A 26,796-nucleotide genomic window follows, 5' to 3' on the forward strand; every position below is an offset into this window, starting at 1 on the left:
CCCTGGGAAGCAGTCGCTCAGACTTCCCTCTTCCCTGTTGAAATATTACCATTTAATATTTTATGTCTATCTTTTTAAAACCCACAATGTAAATACTTCACGTATTTGTAGACACTATATAAAAATATAAGCGGGGGGGGGGCTTGTGGGTCTATGTCTATGTGTGTGTGTACACACACCCCAAAATTTAGAAAGAGTGACAGAATATTTAGATTTAACTATATTTTTGCCATTTAGTCTGTTTCCCATTCCTTCTCATTTTTCAGACCATCCTTCTGGGATATGTTTCCTTCTTGATATATATATTTTGGGGGGATTCTTTAGAGCCAATATCTTGGTGTTAAACTCTCTCAGTTGTTTGCTTGTTTCCTCTACAAATGCTTTAATCTCACGAATGGTAGTTTTGCTGAATGTATAATTCTAGCTTGACATTTTTACCCTGTTTTAAAATATTATTCCACTGTCTCCTGACTTCCATTGTAGTTGTGGAGAAGAGTGGTATTATCCTGTTATTGCTTCAGTCATCTCTGACTGATTTTGAGGTTTCATTTTCTTGGTCTGTGATGTTCAATAGATTCACTATGATTAATTTGCAGTTGTGAAAATCTTGGTACCTCTCCTGCTTACTGTATATTGGGTCTGTGGAATTGTGTTTTTCATCAATTCTGAAAAATTTGTGGCCCTTATCTTTTTAAATATTTGTTTGTTTCAGTCTCTTTTTAAAAAAAAAATTCCAGGATTCCAAGATGACACATGTCAGGTCTTCTTTAATCTAACCTTTTAATCCTTCTTTCATAATTTCCATCATCTATACCTCTTTTTGGCAGGATCTAGAGTACATTTTTCAGATAGAGCTTCTACTTCACTAATTCTTAATTTTAACATGTCTAATCAACTTATTGCCCATTCATCACTTTTTTTTTTAGATTTTATTTATTTGACAGTGAGAGAGAGATCACAAGTAGGCAGAGAGGCAGGCAGAGAAGCAGACCCCCCGCTGAGCGGAGAGCCAGATGTGGATCCCAGGACCCTGAGACCATGACCTGAGCTGTAGGCAGAGGCTTAACCCACTGAGCCACCCCCTCCCTCCATCACTTTTTTATTTCAATAGTTATATTTTTGTTTCTAGATGTACCAGTTCAAATAATTTTTCTTTTTATTTCTGATAATTTCCTTTTCTATGCTTTAACTCTGATTGCAGCCTTCAATTTGTATAGAAAAGTAAATCCCTCACAGGCAGCTCTTCTCAACGCATCAGACAACTTCAACCTCCCTCGAGTGTTTTGGTCCTCTTGACACTCAGGCATTGTGGTTTATATTTTTCTGTGTGCCGTTATCTGCACCTGTGGGGGTTATACTTGATTTTAATCCTCCTCCTCCTTGCTGGTTCAGGTTCCCCTTGGAATCCCTGCTGCTCTAGTAGATCCCATGAGTTAGGCCTTGGCTCCTTGGTTCCTTTGCCCCTGAGGCCACAGTGATGCCTGATCAGCATCCTGGTGTCTTGGCCATAAAGCCCCAGTCTCACTGCTCTGGGAAAAGTTGTTTGTTTGCTTATTTGTTTTTACTCTGTGGTGTGTGGGGTAGGTGGGGGGAGGCTAGAGGTTGTACTTAACTTTTTTGATACCAAGGAGGACACAAAGATTGCTTCATATTTGGTGTTTAGTTGTGGAATACAGCTGTTCTTCACCAATGTGAATGCATCTAATGGCACTGAAATGTATACTTACAAAAGGTTAAACAGTATATTTTATCTGATGTATATTATAACAAAAACAATACCAACCCTTAAAAGTTGCTCCAAGATTAACTAACTAACTAAATATCCAGCAAGTAACTGTAATGGAAGAAATAAATCCAGACAACCTGAATTTAAATCCCAGCTCCATGACTTACTAGCTATGTAGCCTGGGGAAGTAACAAACTTCCCGTGCCTTAGTTTTTCAACTGTAAAATGGAGCTGAGTTGAACAATGGTGACCTCGACATATCTGAATAGTTCATTAAACAAACAATGAGCCATAATAGAAATAATAATCAGCATTTTACCCTTAGTTCATAGTATAAGTGAGAGGTAAAGCCCAAAGAAAGTATCAAATCCTTGAACAAGACTGTTGTAGTTATGGGGTCCCAGGACAGGAAGAAAAAGTACTGAGTACTGAATCAGAGTGGACAGTGTCTTTAAGGCTCCCCACCCCCATAAGAAGGGCTTCGCAAAGCGCCTGAGGAAGACCTCAGCAGAAGGCTTAAGATAAAGAGGTTACCGAAGAAAGCAATGTAGTATGAATGTGTAGTATAGATATGGCTCGCAGTATAAATATGTGTAAGAGAATGGTTGCAACTTCCTTCAGTGTCTGTTGTGTTTGTGTATTGTACCCAGTCTAGGGTTGGGAGGGCAGCTTTCCCCCATGAGGTCTGCCAGGAAAAGCTCTTCTCATTCATGTTGATCGTGAAAGACCACACATAGGTTTCTGGGCCAAGAACCAGACTCCTTACCAGGGGAAAGAAAAACATAATCCATTCCTTACTCTATGTGGGAGGAATAGGAAAATGGTGGCCAAATCTTCTTACCACGAAGGTGAAGTCAACTGAAACCCTTGGTGTGATGTGTAGTTGGGCCAAGGTGAGGATTCTTCTGGCCCCAGATCCAAGAAGGCCTGCCAGTCACCCTCACTTGCCTGGGTATAGGTAGCCCTTCCTCAGAAGTAAGGACTTCATCAGGGTCTGGTCTGTTATCTTACAGGCAAATGAAGCAGATGCTGTGACACTGGATGCAGGCTTGGTGTTTGAGGCGGGCCTGAATCCCTACAACCTAAAGCCTGTAGTGGCAGAGTTCTATGAGTCAGGAGGGGGTAAGTTCTTCCTGGGGACCCAGGGGAGAGTTTGTGGCTCTTGTTCTTTCCTGGTAGATGCTGAGTGTGTTTTGCCCAGGCAGCTAATGTAGACTAAATATTGATGAGCATTTCCCATTGGGTGCCAGTGGGGAATGAGAGGCCCTATCAGCTGCCATAAGCACAACTCAAGGCCTCTGGGGCTTTGGGATGGTTGAGGACTGGTGCTCCTGACACTGACCTTCTGGGCTATGAAATGTGCTCCCTGGAGAAACAGAGCAGACTGTGCACAACCAGACTTGAACCACTAGAGTTTAGAGCTACACAGTACATACTTGGAGCCCCAACAGCCTTGCATCTCCTCTGAGAGCAACCAGCTTTCCCTGGGCCTGTGTCAGGGAACAGTAAGTGCTTAGAATAAATGTGGTCTCTGTGCTACAACTTCAATTTCCTTGTGGGCCTGGTTGGTATGTGTAGGCAGACACACTGCAGGACCATGGTAGGCAAAAAGCATTTGGGCCACATGTTTATGTGGCCTTCTTGCCCCTGTGTTTGCTTGGGCTATTACTGCAAATGTTCTCTCTGTGGTCCTTTCTTCCCCCTGCAAGTCTAGGCAGGTTTTCCTGATCTCTCGCCCTCTGTGAGCCAACCCAACATAAATGTGCCCTGTGGATTCCCTTTCTTTACTCAGGAACCCAGTAGTGATGAGCATTGTTTCCCCGTGGCCCAGGTTAAGGGTTTTTCATTCACACTGTCTTTTTGCAGATCAAAAAACCCAGTATTATGCTGTGGCTTTGGTGAAGAAGAGCAGTAACTTCAACCTGAATGAGCTCGAAGGCAAGAAGTCCTGCCATACAGGCCTTGGCAGGTCTGCTGGATGGAACATCCCTATGGGCTTACTTTATTGGAAACTGCCTGAGCCACGCGACTCTCTTCAGAAGGGTAAGAAGGCAAGAGGGTGACTGCTATCAGGCAGGCCTACACAGGCCACACTGGGATCACTCAGACACGATCAGGTGATCGTGTATGATGAGTCTGGGGGGTGGAGGGAGGAGGTTCACCAGGTTTAAACTGGTCAGTTCTGCCATACTTGCAGCCCTTGGCAGGTGTCAGCTGAGTTTCTTCTCTGAGCTCTTAACACCCAACCAAAGGCTATCCTGAGAAGTGGGGGGGAAGGTCATCAAGCCCAACAGAGGGCTTCAGTCAGGGCCAAGTTTGCTGGGCCCTACTGATCACTTTCCTGGGGTTCATTCCTATCTGTGGCTGATCTGCTGGCCATGAACTTGGCTTGCACCTACCTGGGTTTCCTATCTCTCAGATATGACTCCCAGAGGAGACCTCTCTCTGAGCTGTTCCAGTCTGACAGTGACCTGAGACAGGCCTGGGTCAGTGGCAGGCACAGGTCTGGTTCTTGGGGAGGGTGGTGGGAGGACAAATGTTAATTCATCCCTTTTGGAAAATCTTGATCTTGATCAGTGAACATATGCAAGGGTGTGCTGAGACAGGGTGTATTCATTTTCCTTTAGTCACTCTCTATTCCCTAAAAACCCTAGACTGGGAGCTATAATTGCTTGTGCCCAGGGTGGCTCATGACCTGTGTTACATGTCTTATGTTGAACAGCGGTGTCCAGTTTCTTCGCGGGCAGCTGTGTTCCCTGTGCAGATCGGACAGCCTTTCCCAAACTATGTCAACTGTGTGCGGGGAAAGGGGCAGACAAGTGTGCCTGCTCTAACCATGAACCATACTTCGGATACTCAGGTGCCTTCAAGTGAGTGAGACCAGCTGCTGCTCCATGATGGCCAAACTGTCCAATGTCCTCGGGCTGGGAGACCCTACCTGGCCTGTAGCAGAGCCCAGCCTACAAAGAGGCATCCTTGCCTCTTGCAGTGACTCAGTGATCCAGCTGAGACTAATGCCCTTGCAGTGACTCAGTGATCCAGCTGAGACTCTCCAGGCCAAGCCAGTGCATATACCTTTTATGTGACATTTGACAAGGTAGCCCCTCTCCTGGAGATCTTTTCTACCTCCCCAGAGCCCTGGAACCTGCCCAGTGTGTTCTTTCGCTGGACTGGGCAGAGCCTAAGGAAACAGGCATATCCTAGTGTTTGAACCATTCTTCAGTGACTGACTCTCTGCTTTCTATTGTAGCAGGGTCTCCTGTTCAATGCACTCTCTCTGGCCTTCCCTCATTGCCCCTGTGCAGACAGCTCATGTGGCTGATTTTTCTCTCCCTCTTTCACCTTGGTTATATACTAAAGTTTGATGCCAGCCAAGGGACATTTCCTCTCTCGGGAGACTCTATGTCTTTATTTTCCATTTCAGAAATTTACAATCTCTTTTCTCTATTAAAATATCTTCATTGACTTTTTTTTTGCAACTGTGGGGCATGTGGTAAGGGATTTCTAGTTCCCATGAGCTCATCGCTCCTCATCTTCATGGTGTATCAGCGCCCTGTAGTGCTTCCTCAGCTATGGGTCGCATAGAGGCCTCCATCGGTCTCTGCCCTTGTCCCAGGCTGGATGGTGTGACCAGAGATACCCTCAAGCCTGAGGTGAAGGGCCTGCCATTCAGGAATCCTCTTAATGTATTTTTTTCCCACAGGTGTCTGATGGATGACGCTGGGGATGTGGCCTTTGTCAAGCATTCAACAGTGTTCGGTAAGGAACAGGAGAATCTACAAATTCCCTCCAGGCAGTGGGCGCCCCCGCCCTGTACCCCTTCTCATGGACAGTGGTCACATATAAGCACACTGTATTCCCCCTTTATCGTTGCTTGGGTTTATACTTGTGCAGAGTTGTGTACCTATGGAGTCTACAACTGGACGCCTGGGGCTCTGTCCATCCTTCAAACTCCTAGACATGGGGACCCTTCTTCCTGGTCAGTGTTGCCACAGCAAGGGATTGGGGGCACATCTGGCTGAACTTGGCCTGAAGTTGGTCTGCTGAGATGAGACATGTTGTGGGGTATGGGGCAGTTACCCCTGTACTAGGCATCAGACGCTTTCTTGCCTATAACTGGCTGTGGGATCTCAAGCAAGTCAGTTCCCTTATGTGCTCTGGCCCTCAGTGTTTGCTCTAGGTATCTCAGCTTGCACATGCTATAATTCATTGGGATTGCAAGAGATGAGGAGAGAGACTACACAGCTCATGACTCTGTCCTATCTGCAGTTGGCTCATCCAGGCTTTCTTCCCCCAGAAAACCTGCCAAACGAAGCTGATCGGGATGAGTATAGGCTGCTCTGCCCAGACACCTTGCAGAGGATGACAGTAGATAAATATAAGGACTGCCACCTGGCCCGTGTCCCTTCCCATGCTGTTGTGGCCCGAAGTGTGGGGGGCAAGGAAGACTTGATCTGGGAGCTTCTCAACCAGGCCCAGGTACTGAATTCACTGTCCTCCCTCCTGCTTAGTAGTCCCTGCTTGGATTTGGGGCATTTTCCTACATTCCCTTTTGTCACTATGGAATAACTTTTTTTTTTTTTTTTGTTTAAGGACATAGTGGGAAATGTGCCACATTCATCTATTTGTTTAAAAGTGCCCAGTGGGTGGGCACCTGGGTGGCTCAGTGGGTTGGGCCGCTGCCTTCGGCTCGGGTCATGATCTCAGGGTCCTGGGATCGAGTCCCGCATCTGGCTCTCTGCTCAGCAGGGAGCCTGCTTCCCTTCCTCTCTGCCTACTTGTGATCTCTCTCTGTCAAATAAATAAATAAAAATCTTTAAAAAAAAAAAAAAAAAAAAAAAAATAAAAGTGCCCAGTGGGGACTCAGAGTCGTACAGAACCTAGTCCTGCATGATTGCCTGTCAGACCCTTACATTTTGGCCTAGTGACATAAAGATGCTCCTTATTGTTTAGTTCTGTTTCTTTCCATCTAAACTAGGACTTCTAGGCCAAGGGCAAATACTCCCTCCCCCATAAGGTCTTCCATGACCTCTGCAGAAGGAAATGATCTCTTTCCTAATGTCCTCTCCGCCTAACTGCAAAAAAGCCACAAACACAGCCACCAGGTTTATTTCCCTAGAGCATCAGAATGCCAGCCCTGAGCCAACCTCCTCTCGTCCAGCCCTCCCATCTGTTTATCAGGGCTGAAGTGGTAACCACACAGTGTCAACTTCTGAAGGAGACTGCATTTCTTAGACTCAGTGAGTGGTCAGCCCAACCAAGGAGACAGGCACAGAAACATATTCTGTGAAACAGGTTGCTGCATGACTGCAAGAAGGCTGGGAATGGGGATGGTGCTGGGTGGAAAAGGAGGAATGACTGCCCTTTCTCCTGGAATCTTGACAACTTCATGGTTTTAATTTCATTCTCTGGGGTTTTGTTTCCTTATTCCCCTTTCACAGCCTTTCTTGCTGCTGTAGCCAATCACTGTTGTGTTTTACTATACACAGGAACATTATGGCAAAGACAAATCTAAAGCCTTCCAGCTCTTTGGCTCACCTTTGGGGAAGGACCTGCTGTTTAAGGACTCTGCCCAAGGGTTTTTGAGGATTCCCTCTAAGATGGACACCTGGCTGTACCTGGGTTATGACTATGTCACTGCTCTTCGGAATCTAAGGGAAGATGTGCGTAAGTACTGGGAAAGAATCATGTGACATTTTGGAGCCTGGAAACCTGGTGGGGGCAAGGACCAGCAATAGATGCTTTCCAGGTACTGAAAGCGCACCCTGACATTTATTTGCCCTGCCTTGCTGCCTAGTGTCAGACTGATGCTAAATGGTGTCAGTCATCATGAGATGGGCCTGGACATCACCAGAAGTCACTGAAGGAAATTCATGCTTAAAATGACTTGGGTTGATACTAGCGTTATTTTCCTTGTGTAAATCAGGGAAGCCCTACCCTCTTTGTGGAGGTAAGTAGCCTGGCACAAAGTAAGTGAAATAGGATATAACTGCTATGGACTTGCACACCTGCTGCCAGTATGATGACCAATGTGCGCAAAGCTGGCACTCTAGACGGCTTGATCCTGCTCCCGAATTTCCCTGGGTCATTGGATGTTTGCTTGATTATATTCATTCATTCAACAGACACTTACTGATCATGTAGCCATAGACTGTGCTAGGTGCTGGGCATGCAATGGTGAGACAAACATATATTAGATTCTGCTCTCATGGAACTTTCTCACCAGCAGAGAAGACAAACATTCTATGAAGAGTCACTCTATTGAATGACTGATTAAAAATGAGAGATTTGCTCAGAAGAAGGGAAAGCAAACACAATAAAACAAAATATCATGGTGTGATGAGACCATGAAAACAAAGAAAAATAGCTCCTAGAGCTGCGGTAAGGCTTCCTTAAGGCAGTGACTTGAACTGAGCCTGTCAGTCAATAGATGGCCATTTACTCAGCAGACATTAATTGCAGTGAACACAAGCCAGGCATTGCCTTTGAACAATGAGTATGCCATAAGCCCTTGCCCTGGCTGAGTTTATGTTCTCCACAAGAAGAAGACAAAAAATAATGAACATATAAGTAAGAACAACCCAGATGGTTAAGTGCTATTTCAAAAATAAGAAGAAGAAGAAGAAAAAAAAAACCCAAAACAGCCTGAAGGGATAGAGGGGTTGGGAGGAAAGTTGGCATCTAGGAAGAGATTATTGTAAGCCATATCTAAATGGTAAGAAGCCAACAAAGAGATTGTTACTGCCTTTGTTTTCTAAGATGATGAATTCTTGGAATGGGACCTGTTTGTATATTGCTGGCAAATCCCAGCATTTTCATAAAGACAGTTAGCAGCATTCATAACCAGCAGGAACTTCTGGGGCTTCATCTGAAATCTGGCTCTTTTTCTTATGTCCTAGGCCCGGATACCCCAAGGGATGAATGCAAGAAAGTGAAATGGTGTGCCATAGGTCACCATGAGAGGGTCAAGTGTGATGAGTGGAGTATAAACAGTGAAGGGAAAATAGAGTGTGAAACAGCAGAGTCCACTGAAGACTGTATTGCCAAGATCGCGGTATGTCACTCCTGCCTTCGTAGAGCAGTATTTCTGCCCCTGCTGCCTGCCTGTCCCTAAGGCTGAGGGAGTGTTCTTGAAAAAGATATAAAAACCCGGGTTCCCAAGGAACCCTGCCCTCATGTGGGAGCCCAGCCCTATGGAAACTTCAGTACTTTTGAACTTATGGATCTGAAGGGCTCTTTAGGTCTCTGTTTCCTCCCGGTGTCAGCACAGGGTGGAGGGCACTCTGAGCTTTGTCCACTTATGGGAGATTGGACCATGGTGTGAGTGTGCCTGAGACCCATGGTGTGCCATGACAGGTTTGACAGGGCTGCTGATTGTACAAGCAGGTAGAAGTTTAGCTTTGCGTTCATAAGATGCTAGGTGATCACAAGATCATTCCATGATCTTGAGCATTCCATGTTTGCTTTTAGAGTTTTGAAAATCCTGAATGATACAAAAAGAAAATGAGAAGTACTTGTAATCTTCTAACTCAGAGAAAACCCTGTAAAATGGGATCATATCAGATGCACAATTTACTATATATTTGCACCTGATATCTAGTTAGCTTTTCTTATGTCACAAATAATTTTTCTAAATTAGGATCTTTTATTTTTTTTTTTTAAATTTATTTGGGAGAGAGCAAGTGAGAGAGCAAGTATGCTTGGGGGGGAGGGGCAGAGGGAAATGAAGAGGGAGAAGCAGACGAGGAGGGAGCCTGATGTGGGACTTGATCCCAGAGTCTGAGCAGAAGGCAGACACTGAACCAACTGAGCCAGCCAGGCACCCCCAAAACATTATCTTTTAATGTAATCTCTTTCAGAGCGTGGATGTGATGCAATCCATTTAGCCATTTATCCACATTATCTATAACATCATTTAGTCTGTTTCTGTTTGTTTTTTTTTCTGTTATCAATTATACGTGCATGTTTTACATTGTATGAATCACACTTGCACTTGTACTTTTAATCCAAATAGTTTCCCACATATTTGATTACTCCTTTACGGTGTATTCCTAGAAAGTAGATTTCTAGGCCCAATGGAAAGCTTGGTAATCTTGTGGAATTTAAGCATCTCTATAATACAGGGCTTATAAACCTGAAAAATAGATCATTTGAGAATATCTTACTCATTAACACTTTGTCTACACCAAGCACTGAAAGAGCACTCATCCACATGGCCTGATTCGGGACTCAAGCCCCCATCAGAAGGTGCTCTATGCCACAGACGTAGCCTCCTGTCCCTGACTCCACTCATCTGTCTTACAAATAAGAACTCTTGGTGTCAGAAAGTTGTTGTGGAAATATCTCTGGGACAGTGCATCTTATGAGAGAACAGGAGGACTAACTGGGTCTTTGCTCCTGAAGAAACTAAGCAAGGTACTCCAAAATAATCCTTAGTTCATCATGGTTCGGGTGAAAATGAGAGTACATTTTATTTTCTCTGCTGGGTATTCCTGGTGATAGACCCTTGGGGGTCTGGCAGAGCACTGCTCTCTCCTGGGGCCTTCATGGCCTATGCTGGGAAGGCTGCCTTAAGGAAATGGTTGGAAGAATGGATAGGACAGGAGATGGCCTCTTTTCACCTGCTGTAATGTGCTGTGTTTCTGCAGAAAGGAGAGGCTGATGCCATGAGCTTGGATGGGGGCTTCATCTACATAGCGGGCCAGTGCGGTCTGGTGCCTGTCCTGGCAGAGAACTACAGTAAGTGGGAGGGGGCGTGCCTCTCTGTGTTTTATTTCCTCCACACCAGGGAGAGAGGAAATGGGAAAATCATAGCCTGATTTATACCACATTGGCCAGAAAGCTTTTGCTTACTGAGCACCTCCTACTTCCTAGACTCTGGGCTCTCTCATCTCTAATCCCCATACTCATCTTGAAGGATAGAGTCTTCCATCACACCTTCCACCAGGGGGATTGGAATCTTTGCACTGGGAAGTTCCAGCTACAGGGGACCTCTGCAAAGGACAGCTGGGATTCTCAGCTGGGATTCCTGGCAGGTCCTCCTGCTTCCCAAATTCACACTTCTGTTGCCGTGGTATAGGGATTCAAGTATAGTTGGCAGGCACCACTGTGGCTACAGGTCAAACAGAGCAAGAAACTTGAAATTTACAATTTTGGGCTAAATTCCAGAGGCCAGTAAGCAAAAGTGAATTTGTATAATCCAGACAGCCTGGACTGTTTGGGAATTGGTGAAATGTAGATTGTCTTCCTGGTTCTTTTTATTCTGAGCTGCACATGGGAATGGCATGACTTCCAAAGAATATATGCTTAATGACTTCTTCATTTTTTCCTCCAGAAACTCAAGGCCCTCAATGTAGCAGCACAGTAGAGGAAGGTGAGTTGGGGTTGGTAACCTCATGAGTTTAATTTGTATTGCTTTTTGGTATGTTTAAATTCAAATCAAATGTAGGTAAGGTAATGGAAGAGACTAATTTTTAGAATGCAAAAGAACCACAGAAAGATGATAACTGATAATGTTGGTTACTCTTTTACACTTGCCATGCCTTACACACAGGATTTCTCATTTAATTCTGTAAGTGGGTACCGTCATCCTTTAAGGATGTCTAAGAGAACCAACAGCTCACAGAGGTTACAAGTTGTCAGGGTTCCTACATCCTGCAAGCAAGTTCACACCCTCCCCAGCACTCCCAACTCCTTCACATTACATAAGGCCTGCACAGTTTTAGATGAGAGTTATACCAGCCAGGGAGTCTTGCTTATATGTGCCTGGCAGGGCTGAGCAGAGAGGCTCACACAGGCAGATGTCTAGGAGCATGAAATTACTGAGCCTCCCAGCCAGGGCTGGGCCCAGGAACCCAGGCCAATCTGGCTCTCAGCTGGTGCTCTGGGGGAGGGGGTGGATCTGGAAAGATGGGGCAGGAGCAAGACAGGAAATCTTGCCAAGGTGATCACTGGGTCCCACAGCCCCAATGCTCAGACCTCTCTGGTCATTTCCCAGCCATTAGTGTGCAAGTCTGTCCTTGTGACTTCCCCTAGTACAACCTCTTAGCCTTTCCCCATCATTCTAGGACCCAGGCTCTTTGGCCAAAAATAGGAAGACTTGTTCTTGATAAGTCTTGATAAGGCTTCTCTTGTTTGCTGCTGTAAATAGTTGACTGAATTAGCTCATTTAAAAAGTTGAAATCATGGGTTGATCTTCTATTTGCAGTTAAGGAGCAACAAGTATTTTCTGCTAAAGATGGCAGCTGTCTTTTTTTTTTAATATTTTATTTATTTATTTGACAGAGAGAGATCACAGTAGGAGAGAGGAAGGGAAGAAATCACAGAGAGAGAGGAAGGGAAGCAGGCCCCCTGCTGAGCAGAAAGCCCGATGTGGGACTCGATCCCAGGACCCTGAGATCATGACCTGAGCCGAAGGCAGCGGCTTAACCCACTGAGCCACCCAGGCGCCCCATCAGCTGTCTTGATTTTGAATTTCTACTTCATATATTTATTTTGGTGCAAACCGTATTCTCCATATCCCAAAATACCTGGCCAGAATATTCCCTGTAGTTTATTGGTCACTTACTACTCTTCCCTAATTGTTATTGTATAAAATGTTGGGAGTCACGTGCTTCTCAGGATCCACTCCTCTGATATTCCACAGTGAAGGGTGAGTTGCTAGTTTATAACTTTCATAGTTTTATGCATTTAGGGAAGTGTTATATTCCTTTGATGATGAGCCATTCCTTTGATGATGAGGTTTTCTTACTATTTTGTTTTTAATGTTCAGAATAATCTCCATCTGACAGAGTGACTGGTACTTCATCTCAGTTTTGGGAAAGACCCTTTCCAAAACAGAAGGAATGATTTAGAATAATTTTGCTTTCACAGGCAGATGGCAGGCTTTGATTGCAGACATTCTCTGGAGGGCCTAGGGATGTTAATACTTTCTTTTTTGGTGTCTTTCTTGTAGGGTATAAGGCTGTGGCTGTAGTTAAGGCATCAGCAGATGAGAGCCTCACCTGGAACAATCTGCAAGGCAAGAAGTCCTGCCATACCGCAGTAGAAAGAACCGCAGGCTGGAACATCCCCATGGGCCTGCTCTACAGCAGGATCAACCACTGTGAATTTGGTAAGTGAATCCTGGGAGGATGCTGTGATCAGGGCCAGGCTGGAAAGAGGTGTTCTGGGAAAAGAGTAGTATGGAATAAAATGCTGTGTCCCTGGTTCTTTAGCAGTAAATTTTGGTCAAAGTGAACCTCAAGGAGATATCTAAAAGAGATGATAGGGTTGAATCAGAATGGTAGGGTTGAATCAGAATGGTTCTTTTTGGCTGCATATATGGCTTCAGTAGATATATGTTTACTTTCATCTCTCATGAAAAGGACCAGCTGAGCAGTCCAAGATTGATATGGTCATTAGAAGCCTAGACTCCTTATCTCTTTCTGAGCCACCATTCGGAGCCTGCAGCTTCTGTTTTCAAGGTCAACCATGGTTGACATTCACGTCTGTTATTCAGGCAGCCTCCAGGAGCAAGGAATAAGGACAACTTGAAGTATATGTCATCTGTGGTTATTGTGTTAAAGAAGACATCCAGGAAATAAAAATCAGTTACTTCAAGGAAATTTTCATTGCTCAGAACTTAGACTCATAGTCATACTGGGTTGTCAAAGAGGTTCAGGAATGTCATCTTTTATTGGGCATGTCTCTGCCACACCTATTTTGACCTTTATTTAAAAATCAAAAATAGAATGACCATATGATTCAGCAATTTCACTTCTGGGTATTCATCCAAAGGAAATGAAAGCATTAATTGAAAAAGACATATGCATCCCTGTGTTCATTGCAGCAGTATTTACTAGAGCCAAGATATGGAAATAGCTGAAGTGTCCATCCATTGATGAATGAATGCATAAAGAAAATGTCATATACATATACATGTATATATATAATACACATTATATACATATAAAACAAAATAAACTTCTATTCAGCCATAAAAAGAGAAGAAATCTTGCCATTTGTGATAACATGGATGGATCTTGAGGTTATTATGCTAAGTGAAATATATCAGGCAGAGAAAGACAAATATTGTATAATCTTACTTACATGTGGAATCTAAAAAAATCCCAAGCTCAAAGATACAGAGAACAGACTGACACTTGCCAAAGGTGGGGGATGGTGGAGCAGGCAAAATAGGTGAAGGGGCAAAAGGTATGAACTTCCAGTTATAAACTAAATAACTCCTGGGAATGTAATGTACAGCATGGAGATTATAGTTAATAATACCGTATTGCATATTTCAAAGTTGCTAAGAAAGTAGACCTTAAAAGTTCTCATCACAAGAAAAAAATTTTATAATGATGTATGGTGATTGATGTTAACTAGACCTATTGTGGGGACCATTTTGCAATATATTGCAACATCAAATCACGTTGAACACCTGAAACTAATGTAATGTTGTATGTCAGTTATGTCTCAATAAAAAATAATGGAGAAAAAATTAAAAGAATAAAACAACTAAGTCTTTGTTCCTAAGGAACAGGGGATCCAAATGGCTGTTGGGTGGAAAATCCCTCCCACAGGCTTTTAAGCCTATGAGCTAGAAATGTGAGTGTGTCGATCTCTTTAAGGTCTTGGCAGTCTCACTGAGGGAATGTCCAACATCTAGACCGCTTGAAAGGGATGAGAAATCAGTTAATTTTATGTCCTCTGAATATCCTCAGGTATGAAAAGTCTACATGTAAGTTATCCACAGACAAATGCTTGCTTTCTTTTTTTTTTTTTAAGATTTTATTTATTTATTTGAGAGTAAGCGAGAGAGAGAGAGAGAGGGAGAGAGAAACATGGCATGAATGAGCTGCGGGAGGGGCAGAGGGACAAGCAGGCTTCCTGTTGAGCAGGGAGCCTGATGTGGGCCTTGATCCCAGGACTCCGGGATCATGACCTGAGCCAAAGACAGATGCTTAACCGACTGAGCCACCCAGGTACTCCAGACAAATGTTTTCTAATGTTTATTTACATCAGCTTCCTCCTTACCACTTCCAAATATGTATAACTGCTTTAAAAGAAGAAGTCTCTAAAGACAGTTATGAATCAGACAAGTCCTGTGTGTGAGGACTTGGAGATGAGACCAGATTTCTGCCCTGGAGTGTTCTCTGACATGAGAGGAAGCAAACTGCGGTGGGGGTGATATCCAGAAATCTCTGGATCCCCACCAGCAACAGCACTATCTCTGCTTGTCTGAGCTTCCTGGCAATTTCACAGCCATGGGAGAGCAACTAAGCTGTGAGTAAAATCCCCTAGCCTTTAACTGAGTTCAGAGTTTAAAGTTCTAGCAAAATTTCTTCTAAAAAATAACAAGGGAGGGATGCCTGTGTGGCTCAGTTGGTTAAGTGTCTGCCTTCGGCTCAGGTCATGATTCCAGGGTCCTGGGATAGAGCCTGCTTGGTAGGGAGCCTGCTTCTCCCTCTCTCTCTGCCCCTCAGCCCTGCATGTGCTCTCTTTCTCTCTCGCTCTATTTCAAATAAATAAAACTTAAAAAAAAAAAAGGCAAGGGAAGGAGACTTCTGGAAATAAGTAGCACAAGCTTGCAGAATGAGACTTGCAATTTTATCCCTTTTAAGTCAATTTTTACGTAATTTCCCTCTCTTCTTTCTTTAGATAAGTGGTGAAACATATAGGGTGCCCATGGAATCCTCTCTACCTGAATTATAATGGTCTATTAACTTCTATTCTCAGCCTCAATTAAGTTTCCTTTTAAAGCCTACAGCCTGGCAGGTCCTGAGTTAGTGGCAGGTCACTGAATATGTTCCAAGTATCCTGGGCCATACACACCTGTTATGTATTAGATGAAGGCTATTCATATTGACTCAGGAGAAGCTGACCTCCTCTTGTCCTTCTGTACAGATAAATTTTTCCAGGAAGGCTGTGCCCCTGGATCTATGCAAAATTCCAGTCTTTGTGCTCTGTGTATTGGCTCGGCAAGTAGTCCAGGAAAGGAGTGTCTTCCCAATAACCATGAGAGATACTATGGCTACACAGGGGCTTTCAGGTGAGTATTTTAACCCTGACCCAAATAGAAACACAGCCCTGACAAGATTTCTTTTTAGGGACTAAGGTGAGAGTCTTTCATTCCTGGCCTGTTAGTCTTACATGTGTTAGGGTGCCACAGTTAGCAATCATCTGTAGAAGCCTGTGTGAAGGAGCATCCAAGCCCCTACAAGACACTCTCCAGACTGGCAGAACAGTGCAGATCAGAGATTCTCAACAGGCAACGATTTCCCCTTTGGGGGAATTTTGGCAGTGTCTAGAGATGTTTTTGATTATCAAATGGGGTTGGGTGCTATTGGTATCTAATTGGTAGAGGCTGCTAAACATCTTACAAGCATAGGACAGCACCCTACAATAAAGAATTGCATGGCTCAAAATGTTACTATTGCCATGGTGAGGAAACCCTGCCATAGTTGAATACAGGAGTCAGGGTTCTGGTTCATGCTCTTCCATGCACTTTTGGGGAACCTAGAGCCAGCCATACTCACCTGGGAATGTACAAAAGTAAAGAACATGATTTCTACATTTCCAAATACAATTCTATTTCATGGGGTGTTTATTACTTTTATAAAGGCACCTGTGCACCTTATGACCTTATTACCTTTTTTTTTTTTTAAAGATTTCATTTATTTATTTGACAGAGAGAGAGAGAACGAACAAACAGAGGGAGCTGCAGAGAGAGGGAGAAGCAGGCTCCCCAATATGTGGCTTGATCCCAGGACCCTGGGATCATGACCTGAACCAAAGGCAGACACTTAACCTGCTGAGCCACCCCAGGCGCCCCGACCTTATTACTTTTTAATTGTCTTTTCTGATCCAGACTTGTGTTAGTAATTCAGGAGTCCATCTACGGCACAATGATAGTGGTATTGTAATTGAGCTTCTCGGTTGTGAAGGAGAAAACAAAGGTTATCCTAATTCTCCAGTTAGAGCCACCTTGTGAGTTTGTGCAAATGCAATTCACAGTCCACAAGTTTCCAATTTTTACAAAGTAGAATGTGAGTAGGTAATCACCTTAATGGAATACTGCCCCTCTAATACCTCTATCTGATGACAGGGAAATGCTGTAACTCTACTGTGCCAAAAGTTAGCATTCAGTGTGTGGGAACTGAGATTGCATGACCACAAAGCAAACTGGAGGTTTTTCTTGTCTGTATTACTTACATGAGTGATATGTAAGATTAGTGATAGAATGAGAGTCACAACTGCTGAAATCGGATGGTTAGCCCTGGGTCTACAAGCTGACTCTCCTGAATGACACATGTGTCTCTGACCGGCTCTCTTCTTTCTCCCTGTCTGGCACTCTGCAGGTGTCTGGTGGAGAAGGGAGATGTGGCCTTTGTGAAAGACCAGACAGTCATGCAGAACACTGAAGGTACATTCACATGCTCCTCTGTCCCCACAAATTGGGGTTGCTGGGCTCACTTATGCTCAGGATGTCTTTGTGGATGTGTTATGGACTCTGTTAGGCTCCAGAGCTCTGATTCTCAATCTGTTTTTTCAGTAAAGACAGAGGTGTTTATTGGGGTAAGCAGAATAGTGAGGACCATGAGGTTCTGGAATTCTCTTCCAGGAACCTTCCCATAGGTGCAGACATTGCCTTTCCCCTAAATACTTCAGAGCACATTTCCCAAGAATGAGGACATTCTCTTACTTACCTACAATGTGATTACCAAGATCAGCAAATTTAGACAAACATGGATTTAATACTCACTGTGTTCATAGTCCATATTCAGATTGGGTGAATTATTACCAAAAGGTCCTGTTAAACTATTTCCTATATTTCTGGGTCCAATACATATTCCAAATAAATTCTAGGTCCCCCCAAAACACGTAGAGACAATAGTACACCAGTGGGAATGAACACCAAGATCTTGGTTTATAGAACCATTGTCCAATAGGATGAGCCAGGGCCCCTTGGAAAAATAGCTGATTCTATGGCTGGGCAGGAAAAATGAAGGTGAGCCTGGATCATTGTGCTGAAGATGTTGGGATATGTCAAAATATACAGGAGCCATTTAAAGCCCCCCTACTGGCCAAATCTGGGACATCTTGAACACTAAAAGAAATAATAATGGTAGTAAGAATTAAGTAGGAAGAACATAGGAATACAGGAGTCTATCCTGATTAAACAAATGAAGGCGAAGGGAAAGATCTTCCTTATTGTAGAACAAGAATAAATGTAGAAATAATCATGAAGTTAAAAAACTATCATTTGGCAAATAATATAGTAATAATTGTTTCAAGCAAGAAGCATTACTAAAACTAGTGGGTGAATATTAGATGCTGTGACACTGAAATACCAAACAATTTTTTTTTTTTTAAGTTGGTAAGAATGAGCATTCCACCTACCCCCTCTGTGTCACTAACTGCTTAGAGAACCCGCTACAGGCCAGGCAGATATTACCTCACTTCCTTTCACATGTCCCTGTGCCCAACCTCAGCTCTTCCCAGAAACTCACCTAGAGTGAACTAGCTCAGCACTGACTCCTCCGAGAAGCCTTCTCAGATGGCATCCATCCCACAATAGAATCTTCTGTCCATGTCCTAGCATTATTGGGTTCATCTCATTCTGTAAAAAACTGTGGCCACAGAAACTCTTTTGAGCTCTTTTTTCCCCTCTTATATCCCAACACTAACTATACTAAATGGCACACAGAAGCTGCTAAGTGCTTACTTGAAGGAATACTGTGTTGGCTGATTTTTCTTTCTTCTCTCCTATTATTTCTGCTTTTTCCTTGAAAGGCTGTCTTTTTTCCTACTACCTGAGTGTTAAAATTTTTTTAACACTACCTGAGTGAAAAAATTTTTTTGGGGGTACTCCTCTGAGTGGGGCTACTTTTGGCTTCACCTCTCTACCCAAAAGCCTTACACCCTGACGGCAACATACAGCAGAGGCCTAACCTCCCATCTAAGTAACATCCCAGAGTCTCTAATTGCCATGTGGCCAGTTTTATGTACAAAGCTCACTGGCACTGCAATCTCAAACTCTGTAAGCCCAAATTCCTCATAGTTCTCTCAAAATCCACTCTTCTTCTCACAGTCTCTGTCCCTGTTGAGGACTTTATCATATGCCCAGCCAGTCAGGCCTAGATTAGTCTCTTGGTGGTCAGTACAGCGGGTCAGTATGTGTAACACACCTTACATGCCTAAAACCATGCCTCCTCCAGCCAGCTTTCCCTAATGAATATGTTCTCACCCAGCTGGTTTGGCTCACACAATATGCAGAATGTGCTCCACAAAATATAAAATATTATATATATTTTATTTTGTAGAGCACATAATATATTATACATATTGTTATCTGTACCCATATATATGGGTACAGATATATATATATATACACACACACACACAAAATATATAGATATATTTGGTATGTGAGCTGTTTTCCTCCTCCAATAAGACTGCAGCTTGCAGAAGGCATGCAGCATAGTATTGCGTAAATTCTTACATTATGAAGTGGAACAGAATTGGTTTGGAGAGAATGATGGTGGGTTTCATTTGGAAGGAGCTGAGTTAGAGGGACTGGTAAGAAAGGGAAGGAGAAATATTAGAAGATGAGCAAAGATGTATGAAGTTACTTGTGGGAGAGGCACAGGCAATTTGGAGTTTTCTATTAAAACTGTAAGTATATATTTGAGGAGAGTAGGCAAAGAGGTATTTTTATTTTACATATAATACATAATTTTATGATAGTGAAATCACATATTAGTTGCTCAGATAAAAAATTAAATGAGCATTAAATAAAGAAAAAGATTTGCAATTCTGCCTTTTAGATGAGAACTAAAAATTGGGAAAACATATTTGAGAATTGCCTCAGGAGGAAGGAGCTGAAAACCTGAAAATGGGTGCGATTTTCTTTTCTTCAGAGAGAATACAGAAATCATGAAGCTAGGGGCTAAGAAAAGGGTACGGATCTGTATGCACAGAGGCATGTGCACATTTTCATCTAGAACCAGTATGAGTGTGTCAGATTTAGAACACTCGTCCGGTTTAAAAAAGGGCCTTTGGGAAAGGTCTTTTGCTTGCTAATGCCAGATGGTACTGCACAGAGATTATAAGCCTGCTTAGAGGGTCGCATTCTTCATATGGTAAAGTAATAAGCCCTGATGCTTTGGAATTCAGTAGAAATGAAGATGTTTTTGAACATCATCCAAGAATATATAGCTCACTTTCTCCTGGTGAGGTGGGGCGGTTAGTTTGGAAGAGGTGGTTGCTAGGAATTCCTGGTTGAGTGTGAGTTGAATCTGACCTATGTAGATGGGAGTGTCTCTTCCTCTCCACATCACTGTGACCCCAGTGTGTGTACTTCTGCTGGCCAATGGCCCCAGGTCCTTCACTAGTCCGTGGGTTGGTCACCTCCCCTCAGTGAGGGCACCTTGACCAAAGCTGTAAGCTGTGACTGACCCACTTTCTCTGTCTCCAGGAAGGAACACTGAAGATTGGGCTAAGAATCTGAAGGAAAAAGACTTCCAGCTGCTGTGCCCTGATGGCAGTAGGAAGCCTGTGAGCGACGCTGACAACTGTTTCCTAGCCAAGGCCCCAAATCATGCTGTGGTCTCACGGAAAGATAAGGCATCTTGTGTTAGCAAAACATTACTTGAGCAGCAGGTATGGACCAGCCAGGGCCTCCCATTCTTTCCTCCTGGGTGGGTATTATTTTTGGGAGTTCAGTGCTAAATGCAGCCCATACTCAAGCATTCTCTTTCTGGAAACTAAGATAGGGAGGCTGGATTTCTTAGGCTCAGCTCTACTTATAACTCCAGGTCACTGGAGATTAGGTTCCATGTGATCCACCTGTTTTGGGTCTACACATCTGCTTTCTTGCTCAACCTTGACCTTGCTCTGTGGTACACTCAATTTTCTCCACCTCTGTCCTTTTTGAAAACGAAGGAGAGTGATCCCGTGTGCCAGCCCTCCATGATATAAGTCATGAAAGGTGGACTGTATTTCTCTTGTTTAGAGAGTCCAAGAACCATTCCAACAGCCAGAAAAACACAGGATCCCTGTCCTCAGGGAGCTTGCCCTCTGGGGAGAACAATCAATCCAGGGCAGCTCTGCCAGGGAGGTGGGGGTGGGGGAGGCTGCTTGAATATTCTAAGCTTCCTCTACCCACAAACATCATTTTCCCCTCAACAACAGCTTCCTGCCTGCCATTAGTTGTTCTTTTTTTAAATTAAGGTAGCATATCTTTGTGGGTCCTCTTAAGGTAAATAATAATAATTAGCATTCAATGGACATTTTTTAGGTGTTAGATGTAAAACTTTCCATATTCATCATTTCATTATAATCCTACATTCATTCATTATAATCCTACAAGATCTAGAGTTAAGCCTCAAGTAGGATAGGATCAAAGATGCAGTCAGACATGAAATTTAACAACTACCTGTACCACCTCTCATTGGGGGCAGGGGATCACATTTACTATCTTTTTTGACAGTAATTACTTGGAAGGGACATGTTTCTGTTCTCTCATTTCCTGGAAGCCGTCCCCGAGGCCATAACCAATGAAATGGGGAAGGAGTGACTGGGTGGGTGGGAGGGACCTCCCAGAGGAGGTGAGACCAGGATGAACCCCATAGAGGATGCTGGGGCCTCAAGAAAGCATGAAGCTGGGGCCAAAAATGGGTGATGCCATGTGAAGGATATGGAAACACCCTGAGGCATCCTCTACACCTCCCTTTCGTCCCAGGGCTGGTTCCCAGCTTCTATCCCCCTCAGCCCCATCCTTGTATTCTCAGCTGCTCGCTGCCACAGGTCCTCATGCATTTTCCATCCATTTGACAGACTATGTTTGGAGGAAATGGAAATGACTGCTCAGGCAAGTTTTGTTTGTTCCACTCGGAAACCAAGGACCTTCTGTTCAGGGACGACACAAAATGTTTGGCCAAACTTCCAGAAAGCACCACATATGAAAGTTACTTAGGAGCAGCGTATGTCAGGGCTGTTGCTAACCTGAGACAGTGCTCCACCTCGAGTGAGTAAGGCGAATGCATGGGGGAAGCTGATATGCAAACACGGGGAGGGAGGGGGGAGCATTTCTGGGTGGTGGGTAGATAAGGAGGAATGGGTTGTGGCCCTCCCGGGATGAGCAATGGAAATGGGCAAGATGAGATGATGAGAGAACACGGTAATCCCCGTATGTGTGAAAGGCTACTTGTACGGGTAGGTGGTAAGGCAGACACAGGCTCAGGACACTAAGGTAATGAACCACTCAGACATGAAGAAATTCCATATTATGACTAAGACAAGGAAGAAGCTGCATGTGCCCATGCCCACTGCTCTGCAGAAACTCCTTTTTTTTTTTTTTAAAGATTTTTATTTATTTATTTGACAGAGAGAGATCACAAGTAGACAGAGAGGCAGGCAGAGAGAGAGAGAGGAGGAAGCAGGCTCCCTGCCAAGCAGAGAGCCCAATGTGGGACTCGACCCCAGGAGCCTGAGATCATGACCTGAGTCGAAGGCAGAGTCTTAACCCACTGAGCCACCCAGGTGCCCCAGTAAACTCCTTTTTATACAGAGCTGCATCATCCAATAAATACAGTAGCCTCTAATAATCTATGACAATTTAAATTTAAATTAATTAAAATTAAACAAAATTAAAAATTTAGTACCTCAGCCACACCAGCCACAATTCAAGTGTTCAGTGGCTACACGCAGCTCCAGATAGGTGAGCAAAGAGAAAGTTTCCATCATCGCAGAAAGTTCTTTTACACAGCATTACTCTTGTGAGCTTAACAATGACAAGTTTTATAACCATAAAGTTGCCATACCTACTGCTCATCTAGAACACAATTTTTCTAAGCATTACAATACAATAAAACACACCTTTGCACTATAACTATGTTGGACATCATTTAATCACTGAAAATCATTTGGAAGATGTGGGAGAAGAACATGTGGTTGGAGGGAGGTTGTGCTATAACTTTTGTGTGCATGTAAGTGAGCCATGGTCCTTAAAATACTGATTCCCAGGCCCTGGGGATACTGATTCAGCAAGTTTGTGCCAGAGTCCCATAATTCCGATGTAAGAAATGTGCTTACCCAGAGCCACTGCTGTAAACACCTAGGTTACATTCACCTACCCTATATGCTCCATAAGGGTAGAAAGTCTGGCTCTGCTCTTCTCTGCTCCTTCTCCAGCCCCTAGCAATGGAAACTGGCATGTTCTAGGTGCTTGCTGTATTAGTTCCTCACCTCTCTAAGGAGGTCAGAGAGGACAGTCCTACCAGGCTCCTCCCAGCTACATGGATTTAGGTGTGGGAGCCCTGCCTATGAGACACAAGGTAGGGGATGATACAGGGCAGGGAAACCATGTTACCATCTTTGCTGTGTGGTACTGCCCAGAAAGACACAGGAGCTGTGCAGGCAAGTGGAGAAGGCTACTGGGAGAACGGCCCGGTCCACGCATCAGTCCCCCAATGGGTCTGAGTGCTTTTATATCAGGCTTAACTAATCATTCTCTCAACAGAAAATAAATATAATAGGTTTTTGACTGCCCTACCTCTCTTCTCTGTCCCACAGAACTCCTGGAGGCCTGCAATTTCCACAGATTTTAAAATCCAAAAGATGAAGCCACACTAGATGGAGATGGGAGCTCTCATAACCCATAAGCTTCCTTCTGGGTCTCACTGGCCTGAATGGTTTGTTTGGTTTCACAGTTCGGCGGTGGTACCTCTGTAGAACATAAAATAAAAATTATTATTGGTGTTATCTTTTAAAAACTTCATTGTTTTCTAAATGTTTGGCTTGGGAGGATTTTTTTTTTTTTTTTTTTTTTGAGTACTGACTAAATACATGTGCAAATGAGCCCTTCCTTCAGAGTTTAATGTTCATCTGACCCCTTCCATAGCTTTGGTCTTGGTGTTACAGCCACACCTCCTGGGTACAGTTCAAGTAGAAATTCTTTCTGAAAGGGGTCTGCATGCTTACTGTAATAGAATCAACTGTATGTGGCTGTATGTGTGTGTGTTGCTAGCGAGGGGTTAGGAAGGAGAGTGAGATACTGAGATGGAGTGTTCAGAAGAGGACAGAAAAAGAATATAGAAGACATATATTTTTAAATTATTTTAAATGAATTTCATCAGGTATATTGAATCAGGTCCTGATTCTAGCAGGTCAGAAAAGTGAACCACTGGAACATCTGAAATTATCGCTTGACCCTGATTCCCACAGTAGTCACTGCCTTGTCTCCTCACTCTTTCCACGCCTCACTTATTAATGGTTGAATACCCAGAAACCAGTCTTTTGCTCTACTCACTTCCCTGCAGCTACCCTGGCCAAGGTCACCGCCTATCTGCCAACTGTGAAAACCAATTTTAATTCTTTCAATCCTGAGTCTGTTAACTGCATTTGATACTGTTGACCACTCACCAATCACATGACTGGAGTCCCTGAGTCTAAGATTGTTTCCACCATGCTTTGGAGCTACTGGGAATAGAAGAGGGAAAAATATGTCTGGTAAATGAGATATTTTAATTAATGGAAGAGATGGGGAAAATTGTGTCACTACATTTATTTCATTGTAACTTTCCATTTGCTATTTGGACGAAGAAGCACAACACTTTCAGCAAGCAGCAGTCAGTATCCTCCTGTCCTTCCTCTGGGTTAATCTCCACATACCTCCTGGAAGTGTGTGTTGGTGCAGATGTGAGCGGACAGGAAGCAGCTGATCCTCTCCTGCTCTGATTCCTGAGAACCACACCACCTTCCCACTTGACTGTGGAAGGCGTGCCCATTTCTTCTGACTTTACCCAAGAAATATACTGGGGAAAAAAAAAAAAAGTCTGTGTCTTCTTAAAACCTTCTTTCTTTCATCATTCCCAAACTTTACCACCAAAGCAGATCTTTCTCATTCACATAGCTCTGACTAAAAATTCTTACACAGTTGGGATAGTAACAGTAGATGTTCCCCCTTCTGGCTCTTCCTCCTTCCCTTCACTTTTAGCTCCTAGCAGAGGAATCAATGGTTATTGTAAAGGAGCTCTGCGTGTGTGTGTGTTTGTGTGTGTGTGCAAGCACATTGTGGGTGGTGGATATAGAGCAGGGCCCAGGACCACAAGAAAGAAAGAAAAAGAGAACGTGGTAAAATTACTGTCATTTCTGATAGTCTTAACTGATAATGTTAATTGAAAATAAAGTAGTTGGTTTACTTTCTTTAGCCTCACCTCTTAAGTACCCTTTCTTAACCTAGAGTCCCTATTTGCCTACATTTATCAATGAAATGCCTGGAAAATGAATTGTACTATGTTAGAGCATACAGTTAAGCATAAAGGAGCCCACTGCCTGGGCTTAATGGATAAGTTATTTAACCCCTGCCTCATTTACCTCTGTAAAATAGAATAATGGGTTGCTGTGAGGATTAAGCAATTTAATAAATTAAAATGATTTCAAACAGTGCCTGGCACTAGCAAGCACTCATTAATGTTAGCAATTACCGTCTAACCCTCTTCTCCATCTATCACACTTGCTTCCAAACCCATCCCTCCTCTCCATTTCTCCCCTCACTCTTCCCTCCAAGTTCGCTTTTCATTCAAGTCCTCATCATAGGAGCCCCTTTCTTACAAGAGCTGCTGCTGACCACTTCCAGGACATGCCTTACTTCTGTGCCACTGACTCTTCCTTTTTAGGTATCTTTGTGGGTTCCTTTCTCCTCACTTTTCATTCCGTCCCTGATTTTAATGACAACTTACTTATGCCCGAAACTCGGAGGAAAATATAGCACCTATTGCTGAGACTTTACATCTGTTTATTCTATCACCTGGTTAATACAAGATTTTAAAATGCCCTGAGGCACCTGAAACTCAAAATATGAAAAGAGAGGAGATTTTCATTCTGGTTATGACCTCAACCCCTCTAATTCACTTTATGCACTCTATTCTTTTTAGTACAAAACATCAACTACTTCAGATGCAGTCTTGCTAACTCTCCATCTTCACTCAGCACACCCAAATAATCACCACATCCTATTTTCCTTCTACACATCTTTCAGATCTTTGGTCTCATTCCACACCTACACCTGTTTTCCTGGTTCAGACCCGGCACATCTTTTGCCAAAACACAGCAACAACTCCCAGCTGGTCTCCCTGCCTCAGTCTTTCCTCTCTCAAATCACCTTTCTCCATTTATCTGCCAATCATCTCTATTGCCCCCAACCAAAACTTCTTATCCCATTCTGGATATTGTCTAGGTTCCTCAGCATAGCACACAATCACTTCCGGTCATACCTGCCAACTTTTCTGCTTCATCTCCTGCCACTTCCACTGAAATGACATCAGCTTAGTGATAGACTGCAAACTAGCAGCTCCTAGGTGGGCCCCTTCTGGGCCCCCAAGGTGTTTTATTTGGGTGACAAATTTTTTTTGTTATTGTTGTTGGTGGTAGTGGGTTTGTTTGTTTTTGTTTTTAGTGTTTTTCATTACTTGCTGAAATTTGAAAAGTGGAACATTTCCCTTCTGGCTTCTCTGGAAAAACAGGCCACTTTGGCCCCACATACCTGCCTGGCAGAAGTAGAGGCTGTCCACTCTGGGCAAGAACGTCAGCCGCACTCTTCAACAGCTTCACCACACGCACTGATTTCCCTAGCTGCTTCCCACAATGTCGAAATCTCAGTTGCAGCCCTAGACTTACAGTATAGGGACATGAGTTGCTCGTTTTCTTCTACATAGAGCACTTTTTCTCCTTTTACGCCTGCAGAGGCTGACCCATCCCTCATGCCTCAGTTCCTCTCACTTTCCTCCACGAGCTTTTCTCTGAACCAGTGAAGGATTATAAGTCCCTTTCTGTATTCCCATATCGCACCGTACATTCTCCGTCACATCCCATGCCACATTATACTCAGATGAAATATTTGTGTAATCTTTGAGTTCCTCACAAGACTCACCTCGGGAAGGGAGAGACTGGAAATTCTCAGTAAAGATTTCTTAAGCCATTCATTTTATTCATCCATCATTCCGTCCACACCCATGAAGAGGGAGGCGATATTCAACTCCTATCTTAAGGGATAAGAAGGTCCCTCGTGAAATTCCGCGAAA

The 26,796-nt window shown here is 43.6% G+C and overlaps 1 protein-coding gene across 1 annotated transcript in view; it reads left to right on the forward strand.

Moving 5' to 3' along the window:
* LOC116584765 (serotransferrin-like) overlaps window positions 1-26,796 on the forward strand; it is a 56,621-nt gene that overhangs the window by 6,031 nt on the left and 23,794 nt on the right. Inside the window, 14 exon segments of the mRNA XM_032333507.1 lie at window positions 2,740-2,848; window positions 3,593-3,769; window positions 4,449-4,596; window positions 5,430-5,485; window positions 6,024-6,205; window positions 7,216-7,393; window positions 8,626-8,780; window positions 10,375-10,465; window positions 11,061-11,099; window positions 12,681-12,839; window positions 15,617-15,761; window positions 17,071-17,135; window positions 20,190-20,374; window positions 21,551-21,740. Coding sequence (XP_032189398.1) covers window positions 2,740-2,848; window positions 3,593-3,769; window positions 4,449-4,596; window positions 5,430-5,485; window positions 6,024-6,205; window positions 7,216-7,393; window positions 8,626-8,780; window positions 10,375-10,465; window positions 11,061-11,099; window positions 12,681-12,839; window positions 15,617-15,761; window positions 17,071-17,135; window positions 20,190-20,374; window positions 21,551-21,740 — 1,879 coding nt within the window.

Source organism: Mustela erminea, chromosome 1, assembly GCF_009829155.1.
Source record: "Mustela erminea isolate mMusErm1 chromosome 1, mMusErm1.Pri, whole genome shotgun sequence".
NCBI lineage: Eukaryota > Metazoa > Chordata > Mammalia > Carnivora > Mustelidae > Mustela > Mustela erminea.